Raw genomic sequence first — 20,255 nt, forward strand, 5'->3', positions numbered from 1 at the left:
AGTATATCCCAGTATATCCCAGTATAGCCCAGGATATCCCATTATATCCCAGTATAACCCAGCATATCCCAGTATATCCCAGTATATCCCAGTATAACCCAGTATATCCCAGTATATCCCAGCATACCCCAGTATATCCCAGTAGTTCCCAGTATAACCCAGTATATCCCAGTATAGCCCAGGATATCCCATTATATCCCAGTATATCCCAGTATAACCCAGTATATCCCAGTATATCCCCGTATATCCCAGTAGTTCCCAGTATATCCCAGTATATCCCAGTATAACCCAGTATTTCCCAGTATATCCCAGTATATCCCAGTATATCCCAGTCCAGCCCAACATCCCCACCCCAATCTCCGGGAGGGGGCGTGGCCACTTTTTCGGTGGGCGTGGCCTGGGTGGGCGTGGCCTGTGTGACGGGCACGCTTTGGGCGCGGCGGTGGGCGTGGCCAGGGCGGTAGGCGTGGCCAGGGCGGTGGGCGTGGCCAGGGCGGTGGGCGTGGCCTGCGCCGTTGCCGCGGTAACGGCGCCGCGCGGGGCGGGGGGAGGGGAGGAAAACGCGGGAATTCCGGGGTGGGGGAGGGGTCCCGGGGGAGGGGGAGGGGTCCCTAGGGTGGGGGAAGGGTCCCCAGGGTGGGGGAGGGGTCTCGGAGGTCCCGTTCTGGCCATTTGGTGGGGGGGAGGGAGAGCGCGAGGTGGGGGAGGGGCTAAAAAAGCGGGGGGAGGGGAATGAGGGGGTCCCATGGGTGGGGGAGGGGAATGAGGGGGTCCCATGGGTGGGGGAGGGGAATGAGGGGCACCCATGGGTGGGGGAGGGAAATGAGGGGGCACCCATGGGTGGGGGAGGGAAATGAGGGGCACCCATGGGTGGGGGAGGGGAATGAGGGGGTCCCCAGGGTGGGGGAGGGAAATGAGGGGGCACCCATGGGTGGGGGAGGGAAATGAGGGGCACCCATGGGTGGGGGAGGGGAAGGAGGGGGTCCCCAGGGTGGGGGAGGGGAAGGAGGGGCACCCATGGGTGGGGGAGCGGAAGGAGGGGCACCCATGGGTGGGGGAGGGGAATGAGGGGCACCCATGGGTGGGGGAGGGGAAGGAGGGGGTCCCCAGGGTGGGGGAGGGGAATGAGGGGGTCCCATGGGTGGGGGAGGGGAAGGAGGGGGTCCCCAGGGTGGGGGAGGGGAAGGAGGGGTACCCAGGGGTGGGGGAGGGGAATGAGGGGGTCCCATGGGTGGGGGAGGGGAAGGAGTGGCACCCATGGGTGGGGGAGGGGAATGAGGGGGTCCCATGGGTGGGGGAGGGGCTAAAAGGGTGGGGGAGGTGCCAAAGGGGAGGGGGAGGGGCGGTCTAAGCCCCGCCCCCTCCCCAGGCCCCGCCCCCTGCCTCATTCCAGCCAATGGCGTTGCTGCTGCCCGGGCGGTTCCTGGCGATGGTGGCGCACCTGGGCATGCTAATGAGCATGGGCGGGGTCAGTGTATGCTAATGAGCATGGGCGGGGTCAGTGCATGCTAATGAGCATGGGCGGGGTCAGTGCATGCTAATGAGCATGGGCGGGGTCAGTGTATGCTAATGAGCATGGGCGGGGTCAGTGCATGCTAATGAGCATGGGCGTGGTCAGTGTATGCTAATGAGCATGGGCGGGGTCAGTGTATGCTAATGAGCATTGCGATGTCAGTGTATGCTAATGAGCATGGGCGGGGTCAGTGTATGCTAATGAGCATGGGCGGGGTCAGTGTATGCTAATGAGCATGGGCGGGGTCAGTGTATGCTAATGAGCATGGGCGGGGTCAGTGTATGCTAATGAGCATGGCGATGTCAGTGTATGCTAATGAGCATGGGCGGGGTCAGTGTATGCTAATGAGCATGGGCGGGGTCAGTGTATGCTAATGAGCATGGGCGGGGTCAGTGTATGCTAATGAGCATGGGCGGGGTCAGTGTATGCTAATGAGCATGGCGATGTCAGTGTATGCTAATGAGCATGGGCGGGGTCAGTGTATGCTAATGAGCATGGGCGGGGTCAGTGTATGCTAATGAGCATGGCGATGTCAGTGTATGCTAATGAGCATGGGCAGGTCCGTGTATGCTAATGAGCATGGGCGGGGTCAGTGTATGCTAATGAGCATGGGCGGGGTCAGTGCATGCTAATGAGCAAGGGCGGGGTCAGTGTATGCTAATGAGCATGGGCGGGGTCAGTGTATGCTAATGAGGGTGGGCGTATCTTATTCTGACCCCGCCCCTTTCCCCAGGCCCCGCCCACGCTGCCCTCGGGGGAGACAGAGCCGGGGTGAGTGAGACCAGTTCAGACCAGTACAAACCAGTATAGACCAGCATAGACCAGTATAGACCAGTATAAACCAGTATAAACAATTATAACCAGTATAAACCAGTATAGGCCAGTAAAAACCAGTGCAGACCAGTATAAACCAGTATAGACCAGTACAAACCAGTATAGACCAGTACAGACCAGTATAAACAATTATAGACCAGTATAAACCAGTATAGACCAGTATAGACCAGTACAGATTAGCGTAGACCAGTATAAACCAGTATAGACCAGTATAAACCAGTATAAACCAGTATAGACCAGTATAAACCAGTATAAACAATTATAAACCAGTATAAACCAGTACAGACCAGTATAAACCAGTATAAACCAGTACAGACCAGTATGGACCAGTGCTCCCACAAGGGTCTCTGGGGGGAATTTTTTGGGAATTTTCTGGGGGAATTTTGGGGGATTTTGGGGTTATTTTGGGATTTTTTGGGGGGATTTTGGGGGGAATTTTGGGGGGATTTTTGGGGATTTTTTGGGGGGAATTTTGGGGATTTTTGGGTTTTTCTCACCCCTTCTCCCGCAGGTTCTGGGGGGGATTTTTGGGGTTATTTTGGGATATTTTGGGGGGATTTTTGGGGTTATTTTGGGATATTTTGGGGGGATTTTTGGGGTTATTTTGGGATATTTTGGGGGATTTTTGGGTTTCTCTCACCCCTTCTCCCGCAGGTTCTGGGGGGGATTTTTGGTTTATTTTGGGATATTTTGGGGGGATTTTGGGGTTATTTTGGGATATTTTGGGGGGATTTTTGGGGTTATTTTGGGATATTTTGGGGGGATTTTGGGGTTATTTTGGGATATTTTGGGGGATTTTTGGGTTATTTTGGGATATTTTGGGATATTTTGGGGGGATTTTTGGGGTTATTTTGGGATATTTTGGGGGATTTTTGGGGTTATTTTGGGATATTTTGGGGGGATTTGGGGGTTTCTCTCACCCCTTCTCCCGCAGGTTCTGGGCGGGATTTTTGGGGTTATTTTGGGATATTTTGGGGGGATTTTGGGTTTTTCTCACCCCTTCTCCCGCAGGTTCTGGGGGGGATTTTTGGGGTTATTTTGGGATATTTTGGGGGGATTTTTGGGGTTATTTTGGGATATTTGGGGGGATTTTTGGGGTTATTTTGGGATATTTTGGGGGGATTTTTGGGGTTATTTTGGGATATTTTGGGGGGATTTGGGGGTTTCTCTCACCCCTTCTCCCGCAGGTTCTGGGGGGGATTTTTGGGGTTATTTTGGGATATTTTGGGGGATTTTGGGGTTATTTTGGGATATTTTGGGGGGATTTTGGGGTTTCTCTCACCCCTTCTCCCTGCAGGTTCTGGGCGGGATTTTTGGGGTTTTTTTGGGATATTTTGGGGGATTTTTGGGGTTATTTTGGGATATTTTGGGGGGATTTTTGGGGTTATTTTGGGATATTTTGGGGGATTTTTGGGTTTTTTTCACCCCTTCTCCCGCAGGTTCTGGGGGGATTTTTGGGGTTATTTTGGGATATTTTGGGGGGATTTTGGGTTTCTCTCACCCCTTCTCCCCGCAGGTTCTGGGGGGGATTTTTGGGGTTATTTTGGGATATTTTGGGGGGATTTTTGGGGTTATTTTGGGATATTTTGGGGGGATTTTTGGGGATATTTTGGGGGGATTTTGGGGATTTTCTCACCCCTTCTCCCGCAGGTTCTGGGGACCCCTCGGGGGGTCCCTGGCGCTGCTCGGGCTGGAATTCCTGGGGTTCTTCTCGGGGGTCTCCATGTTCCACCCGGCCCAGAGCCTGGCCTGTATCCTGGGGGTCCCCAAAAACGGGGCACCCCAAAAATGGGGGGACCCAAAAATGGGGGGACCCAAAAACGGGGGGGTTTGGGGGGATTGGAGGGGAAATTTGGGGGGTTTGGGGGTGAATTTGTGGATTTTAGGAGGAATTTTAGGAAGAAGTTGGGGGTGATTGAGGGGGGATTTGGGGGATTTTTGGGGAAATTTGGGGGATTTGGGGGATTTGGGGGATTTTGGGGGAAATTTGGGGGATTTTGGGGGGGATTTGGGGGATTTTAGGGGGAATTTGGGGGATTTTGGGGGGGATTTGGGGAATTTGGGGGATTTTTGGGGAAATTTGGGGGATTTGGGGACGAATTTGGGGCAGAAATTGGAGGATTTGGGGAATTTGGGGGATTTTGGGGGATTTTTGGGGAAATTTGGGGGATTTGGGGACGAATTTGGGGCAGAAATTGGAGGATTTGGGGAATTTGGGGGATTTTGGGGGGATTTGGGGAGATTTGGGGGGATTTTGGGGGAAATTTGGGGGATTTGGGGACGAACTTGGGGTAGAAATTGGAGGATTTGGAGAATTTGAGGAATTTTGGGGGATTTTTGGGGAAATTTGGGGGATTTGGGGGGAATTTGGGGCAGAAATTGGAGGATTTGGGGAATTTGGGGGATTTTGGGGGGATTTGGGGAGATTTGGGGGGATTTTGGGGGAAATTTGGGGGATTTGGGGACGAACTTGGGGTAGAAATTGGAGGATTTGGAGAATTTGAGGAATTTTGGGGGATTTTTGGGGAAATTTGGGGGATTTGGGGACGAATTTGGGGCAGAAATTGGAGGATTTGGGGAATTTGGGGAATTTTGGGGGGATTTGGGGGATTTGGGGGGAATTTGGGGCAGAAATTGGAGGATTTGGGGAATTTGGGGAATTTTGGGGGGATTTGGGGAGATTTGGGGGGAATTTGGGGGATTTGGGGATGAACTTGGGGTAGAAATTGGAGGATTTGGGGAATTTGGGGGATTTTGGGGGGATTTGGGGGATTTGGGGGGAATTTGGGGCAGAAATTGGAGGATTTGGGGAATTTGGGGAATTTTGGGGGGATTTTGGGGAGATTTGGGGGGATTTTGGGGGGAATTTGGGGGATTTGGGGATGAACATGGGGCAGAAATTGGAGGATTTGGGGGAATTTGAGAGGGAAATTGGGAAATTTTGGGGGATTTCAGGGGGAATTTGGGGGAGAATTTTGAGGATTTGGGGGATTTGGGAGGAATTTGGATTATTTGGGGGAATTTGAGGGGGGATTGGAGGAAATTTGGGGGATTTGGGGGAAATTCGGGAGGAATTGGGGGGAGGATTTGGGGATGATTTAGGGGGGAATTTGGGGAGGAATTTGGGGGATTTGGGGGTGATTAATGGGGATTTTTGGGGTGTCTCAGTGGATTTTTGGGGTGTCTGGGTGTTTTTGGGGTGCTCTCGGTGTTTTTGGGGTGCTCTCGGTGATTTTTGGGGTGCTCTCGGTGTTTTTGGGGTGTCTGGGTGATTTTGGGGTGCTCTCGGTGTTTTTGGGGTGCTCTCGGTGATTTTTGGGGTGCTCTCGGTGATTTTTGGGGTGTCTGGGTGATTTTTGGGGTGCTCTCGGTGTTTTTGGGGTGCTTTTCCCATACCCCCAGCCCTGCTCGCTCACGGGGGTGTCTCAGTGATTTTTGGGGTGTCTCAGTGATTTTTGGGGTGCTCTCGGTGATTTTGGGGTGCTCTCGCTGATTTTTGGGGTGCTCTCGGTGTTTTTGGGGTGCTCTCGCTGATTTTTGGGGTGCTCTCGGTGTTTTTGGGGTGCTTTTCCCATACCCCCAGCCCTGCTCGCTCACGGGGGTGTCTCAGTGATTTTTGGGGTGCTCTCGGTGATTTTTGGGGTGTCTCAGTGGATTTTTGGGGTGTCTCTGGATTTTTGGGGTGCTTTTCCCATACCCCCAGCCCTGCTCGCTCACGGGGGTGTCTCAGTGATTTTTGGGGTGTCTGGGTGATTTTTGGGGTGTCTCTGGATTTTTGGGGTGCTTTTCCCATACCCCCAGCCCTGCTCGCTCACGGGGGGTGTCTGGGTGATTTTGGGGTGCTCTCGGTGATTTTGGGGTGCTCTCGGTGTTTTTGGGGTGCTTTTCCCATACCCCCAGCCCTGCTCGCTCACGCCGCCGCCCTCTCGGGGCTCGCCCTGGGCCGGCTCCAGGCTTGGGACGGCGCCGCCCTCTGGGGCTCGCTGGCGCTCGGGTGAGCCGGGGGGTTTTGGGGGGTCCCGGGGGGATTTGGGGGGTCCTGGGGGCTTTTGAGGGGGGTCCCGGGGTGGTTTTGGGTGATCCCGGGGGGATTTTGGGGTCCTGGGAGGATTTTGGGGGTCCCGGGGGGATTTTGGGGGTCCCGGGTGGGATTTGGGGGTGCCGGGGTGGTTTTTGGGGGGGTCCCGTGGGTGTTTTTGGGGGGTCCTGGGAGGGTTTTGGGGTGTCCCGGGGGGATTTTGGGGCTCCCGGGGGGATTTGGGGGTCCCAGGGGGATTTTGGGGGTCCCGGGGTGGTTTTTGGGGGGGTCCCGTGGGTGTTTTTGGGGTCCCGGGGGGGATTTTGGGCGTCCCAGGGTGGTTTTTGGGGGGGTCCCGGGGTGTTTTTGGGGTCCCCGGGAGGATTTTGGGGGTCCCGGGGGGATTTGGGGGGTCCCGGGTGGGATTTGGGGGCCCCGGGGTGGTTTTTGGGGGGGTCCCGTGGGTGTTTTTGGGGGGTCCTGGGAGGGTTTTGGGGGTCCCGGGGGGGATTTTGGGCGTCCCGGGGTGGTTTTTGGGGGGGTCCCGGGGATGTTTTTGGGGTCCCCGGGAGGATTTTGGGGGTCCCGGGGGGATTTTGGGGCTCCCGGCGGGGATTTGGGGGTCCTGGGGGGGTTTTGGGGTGTCCCGGGGGGGTCCCGGGGGGATTTGGGGGTCCCGGGGGGATTTTGGGGCTCCCGGGGAGATTTTGGGGGTCCCGGGGGAATTTTGGGGGGTCCCGGGGGGGATTTGGGGGGTCCCGGAGGGATTTTGGGGGTCCTGGAGGGATTTTGGGGGTCCCGGAGGGATTTTGGGCTTCCGGGAGGTTTTTGGGGGTCCCGGGGTGGTTTTTGGCGGTCCCGGGGGGACTCTGGGGTCCCGGGGGTGTTTTTGGGGTCCCGGGGATGTTTTGGGGGTCCCGGGGGGATTTTGGGGACCCCCTGACCCCCCTTTCTACCCTCCCCAGTGTCCCCCCGGCCGTGTCGGAGCTGCTGCTGCTGGGCCGGGTCCTGCTCTGCCACCGGGGGGCGCTCTGAGCGCGGGGGTCCCCAAAACCCGCCCGGGACCCCCAAAATCCGCCCGGGACCCCCAAAATCCGCCCGGGACCCCCCAGAATCCGCCCGGGACCCCCCGGAATCACCCGGCGGTCCCAAAATCCCTTCAGGGGTCCCCAAAATCCCTTCCGAAATCCCCAAAATCCCTTCAGGGGTCCCCAGAATCCTCCTGGGCACCCCCAAAATTCCTTCAGATGTCCCCAAAATCCCTTCAGGGGTCCCCAAAACCCCTTAAAGAATCCCCAAAATCCCTTCCGGAATCCCCAAAATCCCCCTGGGGGTCCCCAAATCCCTTCCAGAATCCCCAAAATCCCTTCGGGAATCCCCAAACCCCTTCAGATGTCCCCAAAATCCCCCTGGGCGTCCCCAAAATCCCTTCGGGAATCCCCAAAATCCCTTCCAGAATCCCCAAAATCCCCCTGGGGGTCCCCAAAATCCCTTCCGGAATCCCCAAAATCCCTTCCGGAATCCCCAAAATCCCCCTGGGCGTCCCCAAATCCCTTTCAGGGGTCCCCAGAATCCCTTCCAGAATCCCCAAACCCCTTCAGATGTCCTCAAAATCTCCCTGGGGGTCCCCATATCCCTTCCAGAATCCCCAAAATCCCTTCGGAAATCCCCAAAATCCCTTCCAGATTCCCCAAAATCCCCCTGGGGGTCCTCAAATCCCTTCTAGAATCCCCAAAATCCCTTCCAGAATCCCCAAACTCCTTCAGATGTCCCCAAAATCTCCCTGGGGGTCCCCATATCCCTTCCAGAATCCCCAAAATCCCTTCGGGAATCCCCAAAATCCCTTCCAGATTCCCCAAAATCCCCCTGGGGGTCCCCAAATCCCTTCCAGAATCCCCAAATCCCTTCCAGAATCCCCAATATCCCTCCCAGAATCCCCAAAATCCCCCTGGGGGTCCCCAAAATCCCTTCCAGATTCCCCAAAATCCCTTCCAGAATCCCCAAAATCCCTTCCGGAATCCCCAAATCCCTTCCAGAATCCCCAAAATCCCTTCCAGAATCCCCAAAATCCCTTCCGGAATCCCCAAATCCCTTCCAGAATCCCCAAAATCCCTTCCAGAATCCCCAAAATCCCTTCCAGAATCCCCAAAATCCCTTCCAGAATCCCCAAATCCCTTCCAGAATCCCCAATATCCCCCTGGGGGTCCCCAAATCCCTTCCAGATTCCCCAAATCCCTTCCAGAATCCCAACCCCCCCCCCAAACCCCCCATCCCCTCCCCTCCTCCAATTTCCCGCCACCCGCCGGCGCTTTCCGCGCCAAGCCCCGCCCAGGCCCGCCCTGTATGCAAATGGCGCGCGCGGGGCAGGCCGGGAGCGCGGCCCGGCGGGGTTTTGGGCCGCGGCCCGGCTCGGGGCGGGGGTGGCGGCCCGGGGGCGGGGGTCGCGGCCCGGGGGCGCGGGTGGCGGGCCGGGGGCGGCGGCGGCGGCGGCGGCCGCGCTCCCCGTGGGCCGGGCGGGGCCGCGGCCGCTGAGGCGCGGCGCGGGCGCCATCTTGGGCATCGTCAGTGCGGTACATCCTGACCTGCCCCGCCCCCGCGGCGGGCAGCGCGTGATGAGCGCGGCGTCATGACGTCACCTGATTACGTCACGCCGGCGCCCGCGGGGGTGTCGCACCAACCCCCCGCGGCGCCAACGACTCTGACTGCGCCTGCGCGGGGCGGGGCCGCACTGACGTCATGGGGCGGGGGGAAATTCCTTATATGGTAATGAGGGACCGCGGAATCGCTAATGAACTGGTTTGTACTGGTTTGTACTGGTTTGGGCTAGTTTGGGCTGGTTTGCGGCTTCCCGCAGCTGGGAGCGCCCTCCCAGTGCTCCCAGTATCCCCCAGTATGCTCCCAGTGCTCCCAGTATGGTCCCAGTATCCCACAGTGCCCTCCCAGTGCTCCCAGTATCCCCCAGTATCCTCCCAGTGCTCCCAGTATGGTCCCAGTATCCCCCAGTGCCCTCCCAGTGCTCCCAGTATCCTCCCAGTTTGGCTCCCAGTGCTCCCAGTATCCCCTAGTGCCCTCCCAGTGCCCTCCCAGTGCTCCCAGTATCCCCCCAGTATGCTCCCAGTGCTCCCAGTATCCCCTAGTGCCCTCCCAGTGCCCTCCCAGTCTGGCTCCCAGTATCCCCCCAGTATGCTCCCAGTGTTCCCAGTATGGTCCCAGTATCCCCCAGTGCCCTCCCAGTGCTCCCAGTATCCCCCAGTGCCCTTTCAGTGCTCCCAGTATCCCCCAGTATGTTCCCAGTGTTCCCAGTATCCCCCAGTATCCTCCCAGTTTGGCTCCCAGTGTTCCCAGTATCCCCCAGTATGCTCCCAGTGCTCCCAGTATCCCCCCAGTATGCTCCCAGTGCTCCCAGTATCCCCCAGTATCCTCCCAGTTTGGCTCCCAGTGCTCCCAGTATCCCCCAGTATGCTCCCAGTGCTCCCAGTATCCCCCCAGTATGCTCCCAGTGCTCCCAGTATCCCCCAGTATCCCCCCAGTTTGGCTCCCAGTGCTCCCAGTATCCCCCAGTATCCCCCCAGTTTGGCTCCCAGTGCTCCCAGTATGGTCCCAGTATCCCCCAGTATGTTCCCAGTGCTCCCAGTATGGTCCCAGTACCCCCCCAGTGCCCTCCCAGTACCCTCCCAGTTTGGCTCCCAGTATGCTCCCAGTGCTCCCAGTATGGTCCCAGTACCCTCCCAGTGCCCTCCCAGTGCCCTCCCAGTGCTCCCAGTATCCCCCAGTATGCTCCCAGTGTTCCCAGTATGGTCCCAGTACCCCCCCCAGTGCCCTCACAGTGCTCCCAGTATCCCCCCAGTATGCTCCCAGTGCTCCCAGTTTGGTCCCAGTATCCCCCAATACCCCCCCAGTGCCCTCTCAGTGCCCTCCCAGTACTCTCCCACTTTGGCTCCCAGTGCTCCCAGTGCCCTCCCAGTTTGGCTCCCAGTATGCTCCCAGTGCTCCCAGTATGGTCCCAGTGCCCTCCCAGTGCTCCCAGTGCACTCCCAGTTTGGCTCCCAGTGCTCCCAGTATCCCCCAGTATGCTCCCAGTGCTCCCAGTATGGTCCCAGTATCCCCCAGTACCCCCCCAGTGCCCTCTCAGTGCCCTCCCAGTACTCTCCCACTTTGGCTCCCAGTGTTCCCAGTGCCCTCCCAGTTTGGCTCCCAGTATCCCCCCAGTATGCTCCCAGTATGGTCCCAGTGCCCTCCCAGTGCCCTCCCAGTGCTCCCAGTATCCCCCAGTTTGGCTCCCAGTGCTCCCAGTATCCCCCAGTTTGGCGCCCAGTGCTCCAAGTTACCCCCCCAGTGTTCCCATTGTTCCCAGTATCCCCCAGTGCTCCCAGTATCCCTCCAGTCACACTGAGGCTCGTCCCAGTGCTCCCAGTGCCCTCCCAGTTTGGCTCCCAGTGCTCCCAGTTACTGCGGGACTTTACTGGGTGCCCCAGGGGTGACACTGGGGGGCTCACGGGGTCTGTGTGGGTCATTGGCCGTGAGTGGATCATGGTGGCCATGGGTGGGTGATGGTGGCCATGGGTGGGTGATGGTGGCCGTGAGTGGGTGATGGTGGCCGTGAGTGGGTGATGGTGGCCATGGGTGGGCGATGGTGGCCGTGGTTGGGTGATGGTGGCCGTGGTTGGACCATGGTGGCCGTAGATGGGTGATGGTGGCCCTGAATGGGCGATGGTGGCCGTGGTTGGGTGATGGTGGCCATGGTTGAGTGATGGTGGCCGTGGTTGGACCATGGTGGCCATGAATGGGTGATGGTGGCCGTGGTTGGGTGATGGTGGCCGTGGGTGGGTGATGGTGGCCGTGGGTGGATCATGGTGGCCGTGGGTGGGTGATGGTGGCCGTGGGTGGGTGATGGTGGCCGTGGGTGGGCGATGGTGGCCGTGGGTGGGTGATGGTGGCCGTGGTTGGACCATGGTGGCCATGGGTGGGCCACGGTGGCCGTGGATGGGTGATGGTGGTCATGAATGGGTGATGGTGGCTGTGGTTGGGTGACGGTGGCTGTGGTTGCACCATGGTGGACATGGTTGGGTGATGGTGGCCATGAATGGGTGATGGTGGCTGTGGTTGGGTGATGGTGGCCGTGGTTGGACCATGGTGGCCATGGTTGGTCCATGGTGGCCGTGCATGGGTGATGGTGGCCGTGGATGGGTGATGGTGGACGTGGTTGGGTGATGGTGGCCGTGGTTGGACCATGGTGGCCGTGGGTGGGTGATGGTGGCCATGGTTGGGTGATGGTGGCCGTGGTTGGGCCATGGTGGCTGTGGTTGGACCATGGTGGCCGTGGGTGGGTGATGGTGGCCGTGGTTGGGTGATGGTGGCCATGAATGGGTGATGGTGGCTGTGGTTGGACCACGGTGGCCGTGGTTGGGTGATGGTGGCCGTGGGTGGGTGATGGTGGGTGTGGATGGGCGATGGTGGCCGTGGATGGGTGATGGTGGCCGTGGGTGGGTGATGGTGGCTGTGGGTGGGTGATGGTGGCCGTGGGTGGGTGATGGTGGCCATGGTTGGTCCATGGTGGCCGTGGGTGGGTGATGGTGGGTGTGGATGGGCGATGGTGGCCGTGGGTGGGTGATGGTGGCCGTGGGTGGGTGATGGTGGCCATGGGTGGGCCATGGTGGCCATGAATGGGTGATGATGGCCGTGGTTGGACCATGGTGGCCGTGGTTGGGCCATGGTGGTCATGGTTGGGTGATGGTGGCTGTGGTTGGGTGATGGTGGCCGTGGTTGGACCATGGTGGCCGTGGTTGGACCATGGTGGCCATGGTTGGACCATGGTGGCCATGGATGGATGGCCTTGGCCCAAGAGACACCCTGGGAGGAATTTGGGGAGTTTTGGTTTCATTTTGGACTTTTTTGGGTCTCTTTTCCTGGAGTTGATCCCCAAATGTCCCAAAGCCATCGGGAGGAGGTGCCACCACCAGGAGTGTCCTGACCCCGGCGGTGTCACCGAAATCGCCGGAAAAAACAAAAACAAACCCAAAAGCTGCAAAAATAATTTTAATTGTCGCTCTTTGTCACCCATTCCCAGTTCTCCCAGTATCCGAAATCACCCAGTCCCAGTGCTCCCAGTATCCCAAATCACCCATTCCCAGTATCCCCAGTGACCCATTCCCAGTTCTCCCAGTATCCGAAATCACCCAGTCCCAGTGCTCCCAGTATCCCAAATCACCCATTCCCAGTATCCCCAGTCACCCATTCCCAGTTCTCCCAGTATCCGAAATCACCCAGTCCCAGTGCTCCCAGTATCCCAAATCACCCATTCCCAGTTCTCCCAGTATCCGAAATCACCCAGTCCCAGTATCCTGTGTCCCCATTCACCCACTCCCAATTCTCCCAGTGCTCCCAGTGTCCCCAGTCACCCACTCCCAGTTCTCCCAGTATCCCAAATCACCCATTCCCAGTGCTCCCAGTACTCCCAGCGCCCCCAGCACCCAGCACCCAGACCCGGTACCGGTGGTTGAGGTGTGGGTGCCCGTGCAGGGCATGGTGGGTGCCCAGTGTCCCCAATGTCCCCAGTGACCATTCCCAGTGCTCCCAGTGTCCCCAGTGACCATTCCCAGTGCTCCCAGTATCCCCAGTAACCATTCCCAGTGCTCCCAGTCACCCATTCCCAGTACTCCCAGTACTCCCAGTGCTCCCAGTATCCCCAGCACCCCGAGCACCCAGCACCCACACCCTGTACTGGTGGTTGAGGCGCGGGTGCCCGTGCAGGGCATGGTGGGTGCCCGGTGTCCCCAATGTCCCCAGTGACCATTCCCAGTGCTCCCAGTATCCCCAGTAACCATTCCCAGTGCTCCCAGTCACCCATTCCCAGTACTCCCAGTGCTCCCAGTATCCCCAGTAACCATTCCCAGTGCTCCCAGTCACCCATTCCCAGTACTCCCAGTATCCCCAGTATCCCCAGCACCCCGAGCACCCAGCACCCACACCCTGTACCGGTGGTTGAGGCGCGGGTGCCCGTGCAGGGCATGGTGGGTGCCCGGTGTCCCCAATGTCCCATCAATGTCCCCAGTGACCATTCCCAGTGCTCCCAGTATCCCCAGTGACCATTCCCAGTGCTCCCAGTCACCCATTCCCAGTACTCCCAGTACTCCCAGTACTCCCAGTACTCCCAGCACCCCCAGTGCCCAGCACCCAGACCCGGTACCGGTGGTTGAGGCGCGGGTGCCCGTGCAGGGCATGGTGGGTGCCCAGTGTCCCCAGTGACCATTCCCAGTGCTCCCAGTCACCCATTCCCAGTACTCCCAGTACTCCCAGTACTCCCAGCGCCCAGCACCCACACCCTGTACCGGTGGTTGAGGTGCGGGTGCCCGTGCAGGGCATGGTGGGTGCCCGGTGTCCCCAATGTCCCGTCACCCATTCCCAGTGCTCCCAGTCACCCATTCCCAGTGCTCCCAGTATCCCCAGTCACCCATTCCCAGTACTCCCAGTATCCCCAGTGCTCCCAGTATCCCCAGCACCCAGCACCCAGACCCTGTACTGGTGGTTGAGGTGCGGGTGCCCGTGCAGGGCATGGTGGGTGCCCGGTGTCCCCGGTGTCCCCAATGTCCCCAGTGACCGTTCCCAGTGCTCCCAGTACTCCCAGTACTCCCAGCGCCCCCAGCACCCAGCACCCACACCCGGTAGCGGTGGTTGAGGCGCGGGTGCCCGTGCAGGGCATGGTGGGTGCCCAGTGTCCCATCAATGTCCCCAGTGACCATTCCCAGTGCTCCCAGTATCCCCAGTGACCATTCCCAGTGCTCCCAGTCACCCATTCCCAGTACTCCCAGTACTCCCAGTACTCCCAGCACCCCCAGCGCCCAGCACCCAGACCCGGTAGCGGTGGTTGAGGCGCGGGTGCCCGTGCAGGGCATGGTGGGTGCCCGGTGTCCCCAGTGTCCCATCAATGTCCCCAGTGACCATTCCCAGTGCTCCCAGTCACCCATTCCCAGTACTCCCAGTACTCCCAGCACCCCCAGCGCCCAGCACCCAGACCCGGTAGCGGTGGTTGAGGCGCGGGTGCCCGTGCAGGCCGTAGCGGGTGCTCAGTGTCCCCAATGTCCCCAGTGACCATTCCCAGTGCTCCCAGTCACCCATTCCCAGTACTCCCAGTATCCCCAGCACCCCCAGCGCCCAGCACCCACACCCGGTAGCGGTGGTTGAGGCGCGGGTGCCCGTGCAGGCCGTAGCGGGTGCCCAGCGCGCCCTGGGCGCAGGCGCGGCCGTAGAAGACGCGGCGCACGCGGGCGTGCAGCAGCGCCATGGCGCAGAGCGCGCACGGCTCGCGCGTCACGAACACGTCGCAGCCCGACAGCAGGTACCCGCCCGCGGTGTCACCGTCACCGTCACCGTCACCGTCACCGTCACCGTCACCGTCACCGTCACCGGGGCGCTCGGCCGCCCCCGGGATGACGTAACCCGTCAGGTCCACGGGGACGTCGCCCAGGGCCAGCAGCTCCAGGGGGACACCATGGATGGTGGTGGGGACGGCGCTGGTGGCACCGGAGGTGGCATTGGGGTCCTTGGTCACTCCTAGATCCATGCAAGCTGTCAGGTCCATGGGGACGTCATTGGTGGCACCAGAGGTGGCATCACGGGTGGCATTGGGGTGCCTGGTCATTCCTGGGTCCATGTGACCCGTCAGGTCCATGGGGATTTTGGCCACAGGGACGTCATTGGTGGCACCAGAGGTGGCATTGGGGTCCTCGGTCACTCCTGGGTCCATGCAAGCTGTCAGGTCCATGGGGACGTCATTGGTGGCACCAGAGGTGGCATCACAGGTGACATTGGTGTCCTTGGTCACTCCTGGGTCCATGTGACCCATCAGGTCCATGGTGATGTCATTGGTGGCACCAGAGGTGGCATCACGGGTGGCATTGGGGTGCCTGGTCATTCCTGGGTCCATGTGACCCATCAGGTCCATGGGAATTTTGGCCACGGGGACGTCATTGGTGGCACCAGAGGTGGCATCACAGGTGACATTGGGGTGCCTGGTCACTCCTGGGTCCATGTGACCCATCAGGTCCATGGTGATGTCATTGGTGGCACCAGAGGTGGCATCACAGGTGGCATTGGGGTCCTCGGTTACTCCTAGATCCATGGAACCCGTCAGGTCCATGGGGATTTTGGCCACAGGGACGTCATTGGTGGCACCAGAGGTGGCATTGGGGTGCCTGGTCACTCCTGGGTCCATGTGACCCCTCAGGTCCATGGTGACGTCATTGGTGGCACCAGAGGTGGCATCACAGGTGACATTGGGGTCCTTGGTCACTCCTAGATCCATGCAAGCTGTCAGGTCCATGGGGACGTCATTGGTGGCACCAGAGGTGGCATCACAGGTGACATTGGTGTCCTTGGTCATTCCTGGGTCCATGCGACCCATCAGGTCCATGGGGACGTCATTGGTGGCACCAGAGGTGGCATCACAGGTGACATTGGTGTCCTTGGTCATTCCTGGGTCCATGTGACCCATCAGGTCCATGGTGATGTCATTGGTGGCACCAGAGGTGGCATCACGGGTGGCATTGGGGTCCTCAGTTCCTCCTAGATCCATGCAACCCGTCAGGTCCACGGGGACGTTGCCCAGGGCCAGCAGCTCCAGGGGGACACCATGGATGGTGGTGGTGATGGCATTGGTGGCATCGAGGTCCTCGGTCACTTCTGGAATCATGCGACCCCTCAGGTCCATGGTGACATCACTGGTGGCACCAGAGGTGGCATCGGGGTCCTCGGTCCCTCCTGGGATCACGTGACCCCTCAGGTCCATGGTGACGTCGGTGATGACGTCATCGGTGTCCCCGGGGTCGCTGTCACCCACGGTGACGTCACTGCCACCAGCGATGACGTCACCAGCCCCGAGCTTGGCCACCTTGGCCCCGCCACCGCCATCCCCTCCCGTGGGGTGTCCCCTGCGCCGCGGCCTCCCCGCGACGTCACCGATGTCACCGCGCCGCCGGGGACATCCTGCTGTCCCCACGATGTCACCGTGACGCTGGTGACGCCGCGCCACCGCGGTGCTGTCCCTGTCCCTGATGTCACCGCGCCCTCGGTGGCCACACCGCGCTGTCCCCATGATGCCACTGTCCCTGTCCCCAATGTCACCGTGCCTTTGGTGGCCGCTCTCTGATGTCCCCGAATTGTCCCTGATGTCCCCTTGGTGGCCACTTTTGGCTGTCCCGGTGCTGTCCCCTTGGTAGGCACTCTCTGATGTCCCCACGCCATCCCTGATGTCCCCTGGTCCTTGGTGGCCACTCTCTGATGTCCCCATGCCATCCCTGATGTCCCCTTGGTGGCCACTTTTTGATGTCCCCACGCCATCCTTGATGTCCCCTGGTCCTCGGTGGCCACTTTTCAATGTCCACACGCCATCCCTGATGTCCCCACACCCTTGGTGGCCACTCTCTGCTGTCCCCACGCTGTCCCCTGGTCCTTGGTGGCCGCTTTTTGATGTCCCCACATTGTCCCCTCCATGACCACACCACGCTGTCCCTGTGCCATCCCCGCTGTCCCCTCGGCGGCCACTTTTTGATGTCCCCACGCCGTCCCCGCTGTCCCCTTGGTGGCCACTCTCTGATGTCCACACGCCATCCCTGATGTCCCCTTGGTGGCCACTCTTCGACGTCCCCACACCATCCCTGATGTCCCCCTGGTGGCCACTTTTTGATGTCCCCACGCCATCCCTGTGGTGGCCACTCTCTGATGTCCCCACGCCATCCCTGTGGTGGCCACTCTCTGATGTCCCCATGCCATCCCTGTGGTGGCCACTCTCTGATGTCCCCATGCCATCCCTGATGTCCCCTCGGTGGCCACTCTCTGATGTCCCCAAGCCATCCCTGTGGTGGCCACTTTTGGCTGTCCCCATGCCATCCCCGCTGTCCCCTTGGTGGCCACTCTCTGATGTCCCCGCGCCGTCCCTGCGGTGGCCGCGCCGCGCCCGCGCCACGCGGGCGATGCAGTCCATGGCGGCGTGGCCCAGCGGGTGCCACCCGTCCGCGGCGTCGCCGCGCCGGTCCCAGCCCACGGCCAGCACGCGCCCGCTGCGCGGGTCCAGCGCCGCCGCGCCCGCCGCCCGCCCGGCGCCCGCCGCCCGCGCCACCGCCATGGCCGCGCGCGCCGCCGCCAGCTCCCGCGCCGCCAGCGCCGGCGGCCGTGCCCGCGCCGCGCCCCGGCCCCGCCACGGCCACAGCCCCGCCGCCCGCGCCGCCGCCGCCTCCGCGCCCGGCGCCGGCACCGCGCCCGGCAGCAGCACCCGGAACGGCGAGCCCAGGGCCGGGTCTGGCACCGATGGCACCGACACCGAGCCTGGCACCGCGCCCGGCGGCAGCACCCGGAACGGCGAGCCCAGGGCCGGGTCTGGCACCGATGGCACCGAGCCTGGCACCGCGCCCGGCAGCAGCACCCGGAACGGCGAGCCCAGGGCGGGATCCGGCACCGGCACCGTGCCTGGCACCATGCCCAGCGCCGCGCCCGGATCTGGCACCGATGGCACCGACACCGTGCCCAGCACTGTGCCCGGATCTGACACCGATGGCACCGACACCGACGGCTCCGATGGCGCCGACACCGCGCCCGGATCTGACACCGATGGCACCGACACCGCAACCGGCACCACACCCGGCACCAACACTGATGGCACCAACACCGCGCCTGGCACCGCGCCCGGATCTGACACCGATGGCACCGACACCGTGCCCAGCAGTGCCGGGCAACTGGGGGAACTGGGAGCACTGGGAGCAGTCAGACTGGGGGCACTGGGAATACTGGGAGCACTGGGGGAGGTCAGACTGGGGGAAATGGGAATACTGGGAGCACTGGGGGAACTGGGAGCATTGGAGGGAATGGGGGGAGTCATACTGGGGGCACTGGTCATACTGGGAGCAGTCAGACTGGGAGCACTGGGAGCAGTTGGACTGGGAGCACTGGTCAGACTGGGAGCAGTGGAGGAGGTCAGACTGGGAGCACTGGTCAGACTGGGAGCACTGGGAGCAGTCGGACTGGGAGCACTGGTCAGACTGGGAGCACTGGGAGCAGTCAGACTGGGGGCACTGGGAATACTGGGAGCACTGGAAGGACAGATACTGGTGGAACCGGTGGCACTGGAATCACCAGTGGAACTGGTCAAACTGGTGGAACTGGTCATACTGGTGGAACTGGTCATACTGGTGGAACTGGTACCATCACTGGGACCTGAGGCACTGGTGGCACTGGTCATACTGGTGGAACTGGTCAAACTGGTGGAACTGGTCATACTGGTGGAACTGGTCATACTGGTGGAACTGGTACCATCACTGGAACCTGAGGCACTGGTGGCACTGGTCATACTGGTGGCACCGGTGGCGCCGGCAGCGCTGCTCTTACTGGTCAAACTGGTCCAACTGGAGTCCTCAGTGTCCCCGGTCACGCTGGTGACACTGGTGTTACTGGTGTAACTGGTGCCACTGGTGTTACTGGTGTAACTGGTCCCAGTTCCAGCCCCGGGGGTGGCGGTGACATAATCGGTGACGTAATCGGTGACATCATCAGTGACATCATCGGCGATGATGTAATCGATGGGGGCGGCGGCGTCTGCGCGAGACCAGTGCTCCCAGTAAGGGCTCCCAGTGCTCCCAGTAAGGGCTCCCAGTGCTCCCAGTAACCCCCAACACTCCCAATAAGGGCTCCCAGTAACTCCCAGTGCTCCCAGAAACTCCCAGAAAGGGCTCCCAGTATATCCCAGTCCCTCCCAGTTCCCCCCAGATCCCCCCAGTCCCTCCCAATCCCTCCCAGTCCATCCCAGTCCCTCCCAGTCTCCCCCAATCCACTCCCAGTCCCCCCCAGTCCCTCCCAGTCCCTCCCAGTCTATCCCAATCCCCCCCAATCCCCCCCCAGTCCCCCCCCAGTCCCCCCCAATCCACTCCCAGTCCCCCCCAATCCCTCCCAGTCCCCCCCAGTCCCTCCCAGTCCCTCCCAGTCTATCCCAATCCCCCCCAATCCCCCCCCAATCCCTCCCAGTCCCCCCCAGTCCCTCCCAGTCCCTCCCAATCCACTCCCAGTCCCTCCCAGTCCCCCCAGTCCCCCACAGTCCCTCCCAATCCCCCCCAGTCCCCCCCAATCCCCCCCAGTCCCTCCCAATCCCTCCCAGTCTCCCCCAATCCACTCACAGTCCATCCCAGTCCCTCCCAATCCCCTCCCAGTCGCTCCCAGTTCCCTCCCAGTCCCCCCCAGTTCCCTCCCAGTCCTTCCCAGTTCCTCCCAGTTCCCTCCCAGTCCCCCCCAGTTCCCTCCCAGTCCCTCCCAGTCCCTCCCAATCCCCTCCCAGTTCCTCCCAGTTCCCCCCCAGTCCCCTCCCAGTCCCCCCCAATCCCCCCCCAGTCCCTCCCAGTCCCTCCCAATCCCCTCCCAGTTCCTCCCAGTTCCCCCCCAGTCCCCTCCCAGTCCCCCCCAATCCCCCCCCAGTCCCTCCCAGTCCCCCCCAATCCCCCCCCAGTCCCTCCCAGTCTATCCCAGTCCCCCGGTCCGTACCGTGGGCGGGGCCCAGCAGCAGCTCCGCCCCCCCGGGCCCCGCCCGCAGGCGCCGCAGGTGCCGCAGGGCCGGGGGGAGGGGCGGCAGCGCCCGCAGCAGCCGCGGGGTCTCCCGGGGCCGCAGCAGGGGCGCCGCCCATCCCCCCAGCACCGGCAGGCCCCGCCCCCGCCCCTCCCCCCACCACGGCACCGCCCGCGCGGGGGGCGGGGCCGGGGCGGGACACGCCCCCTGAGGCATGGGCGGGGCTTAGAGTGGGCGGGGCGTAGAATGGGCGGGGCCTGCGGAGAGGGGCGGGGCCTGCGGAGAGGGGCGGGGCCTGCGGAGAGGGGCGGGGCTTAGAATGGGCGGGGCGTAGAATGGGCGGGGCCTGC

General features: G+C 61.2%; 2 protein-coding genes and 1 non-coding gene across 3 annotated transcripts; 2 read left to right on the forward strand and 1 right to left on the reverse strand.

The window, feature by feature from the left end:
• Positions 1-423: 423 nt before the first annotated feature.
• Positions 424-8,495, forward strand: TMEM107 (transmembrane protein 107). The gene is made up of 6 exons (XM_085564367.1): positions 424-523; positions 1,370-1,468; positions 2,247-2,284; positions 3,998-4,098; positions 6,248-6,341; positions 7,331-8,495. Exons 2-6 carry the CDS (start codon positions 1,397-1,399, stop codon positions 7,398-7,400), a joined length of 375 nt encoding a protein of 124 aa, XP_085420493.1. The 5' UTR covers positions 424-523; positions 1,370-1,396; the 3' UTR covers positions 7,401-8,495.
• Positions 8,496-8,924: 429 nt separating this feature from the next.
• Positions 8,925-9,068, forward strand: LOC144247871 (U8 small nucleolar RNA). The gene has a single exon (XR_013341350.2). It is a non-coding gene; the product is annotated as a U8 small nucleolar RNA (small nucleolar RNA).
• A 4,693-nt stretch (positions 9,069-13,761) lies between these two features.
• On the reverse strand, positions 13,762-20,158 carry LOC146764671 (uncharacterized). Its single transcript, XM_085564083.1, has 2 exons — positions 19,884-20,158; positions 13,762-18,947 (listed from the first exon to the last, which is right to left on the reverse strand). The coding sequence occupies exons 1-2, from the start codon at positions 20,119-20,121 to the stop codon at positions 14,473-14,475; spliced, it is 4,713 nt and encodes a 1,570-aa protein (XP_085420209.1). The 5' UTR covers positions 20,122-20,158; the 3' UTR covers positions 13,762-14,472.
• Positions 20,159-20,255: the final 97 nt, after the last annotated feature.

The sequence above is a fragment of the Lonchura striata genome, chromosome 32 (assembly GCF_050655825.1).
Source record: "Lonchura striata isolate lonStrDom1 chromosome 32, ASM5065582v1, whole genome shotgun sequence".
NCBI classification, from domain to species: domain Eukaryota; kingdom Metazoa; phylum Chordata; class Aves; order Passeriformes; family Estrildidae; genus Lonchura; species Lonchura striata.

What these genes read in the sequence shown, in the direction of transcription:
- LOC146764671 (XM_085564083.1), bottom strand. Translation starts at nt 20,121, where the DNA reads ATGCCTCAGGGGGCGTGTCCCGCCCCGGCCCCGCCCCCCGCGCGGGCG. An exon ending in GCTGCTGGGCCCCGCCCACG is followed by an intron (nt 18,948 to 19,883) that starts GTACGGACCGGG and finishes GGTCTCGCGCAG; the next exon opens with ACGCCGCCGCCCCCATCGAT.
- TMEM107 (XM_085564367.1), top strand. Translation starts at nt 1,397, where the DNA reads ATGGCGTTGCTGCTGCCCGGGCGGTTCCTGGCGATGGTGGCGCACCTG. An exon ending in TCGGGGGAGACAGAGCCGGG is followed by an intron (nt 2,285 to 3,997) that starts GTGAGTGAGACC and finishes CTTCTCCCGCAG; the next exon opens with GTTCTGGGGACCCCTCGGGG. An exon ending in CCCGGCCCAGAGCCTGGCCT is followed by an intron (nt 4,099 to 6,247) that starts GTATCCTGGGGG and finishes CCATACCCCCAG; the next exon opens with CCCTGCTCGCTCACGCCGCC.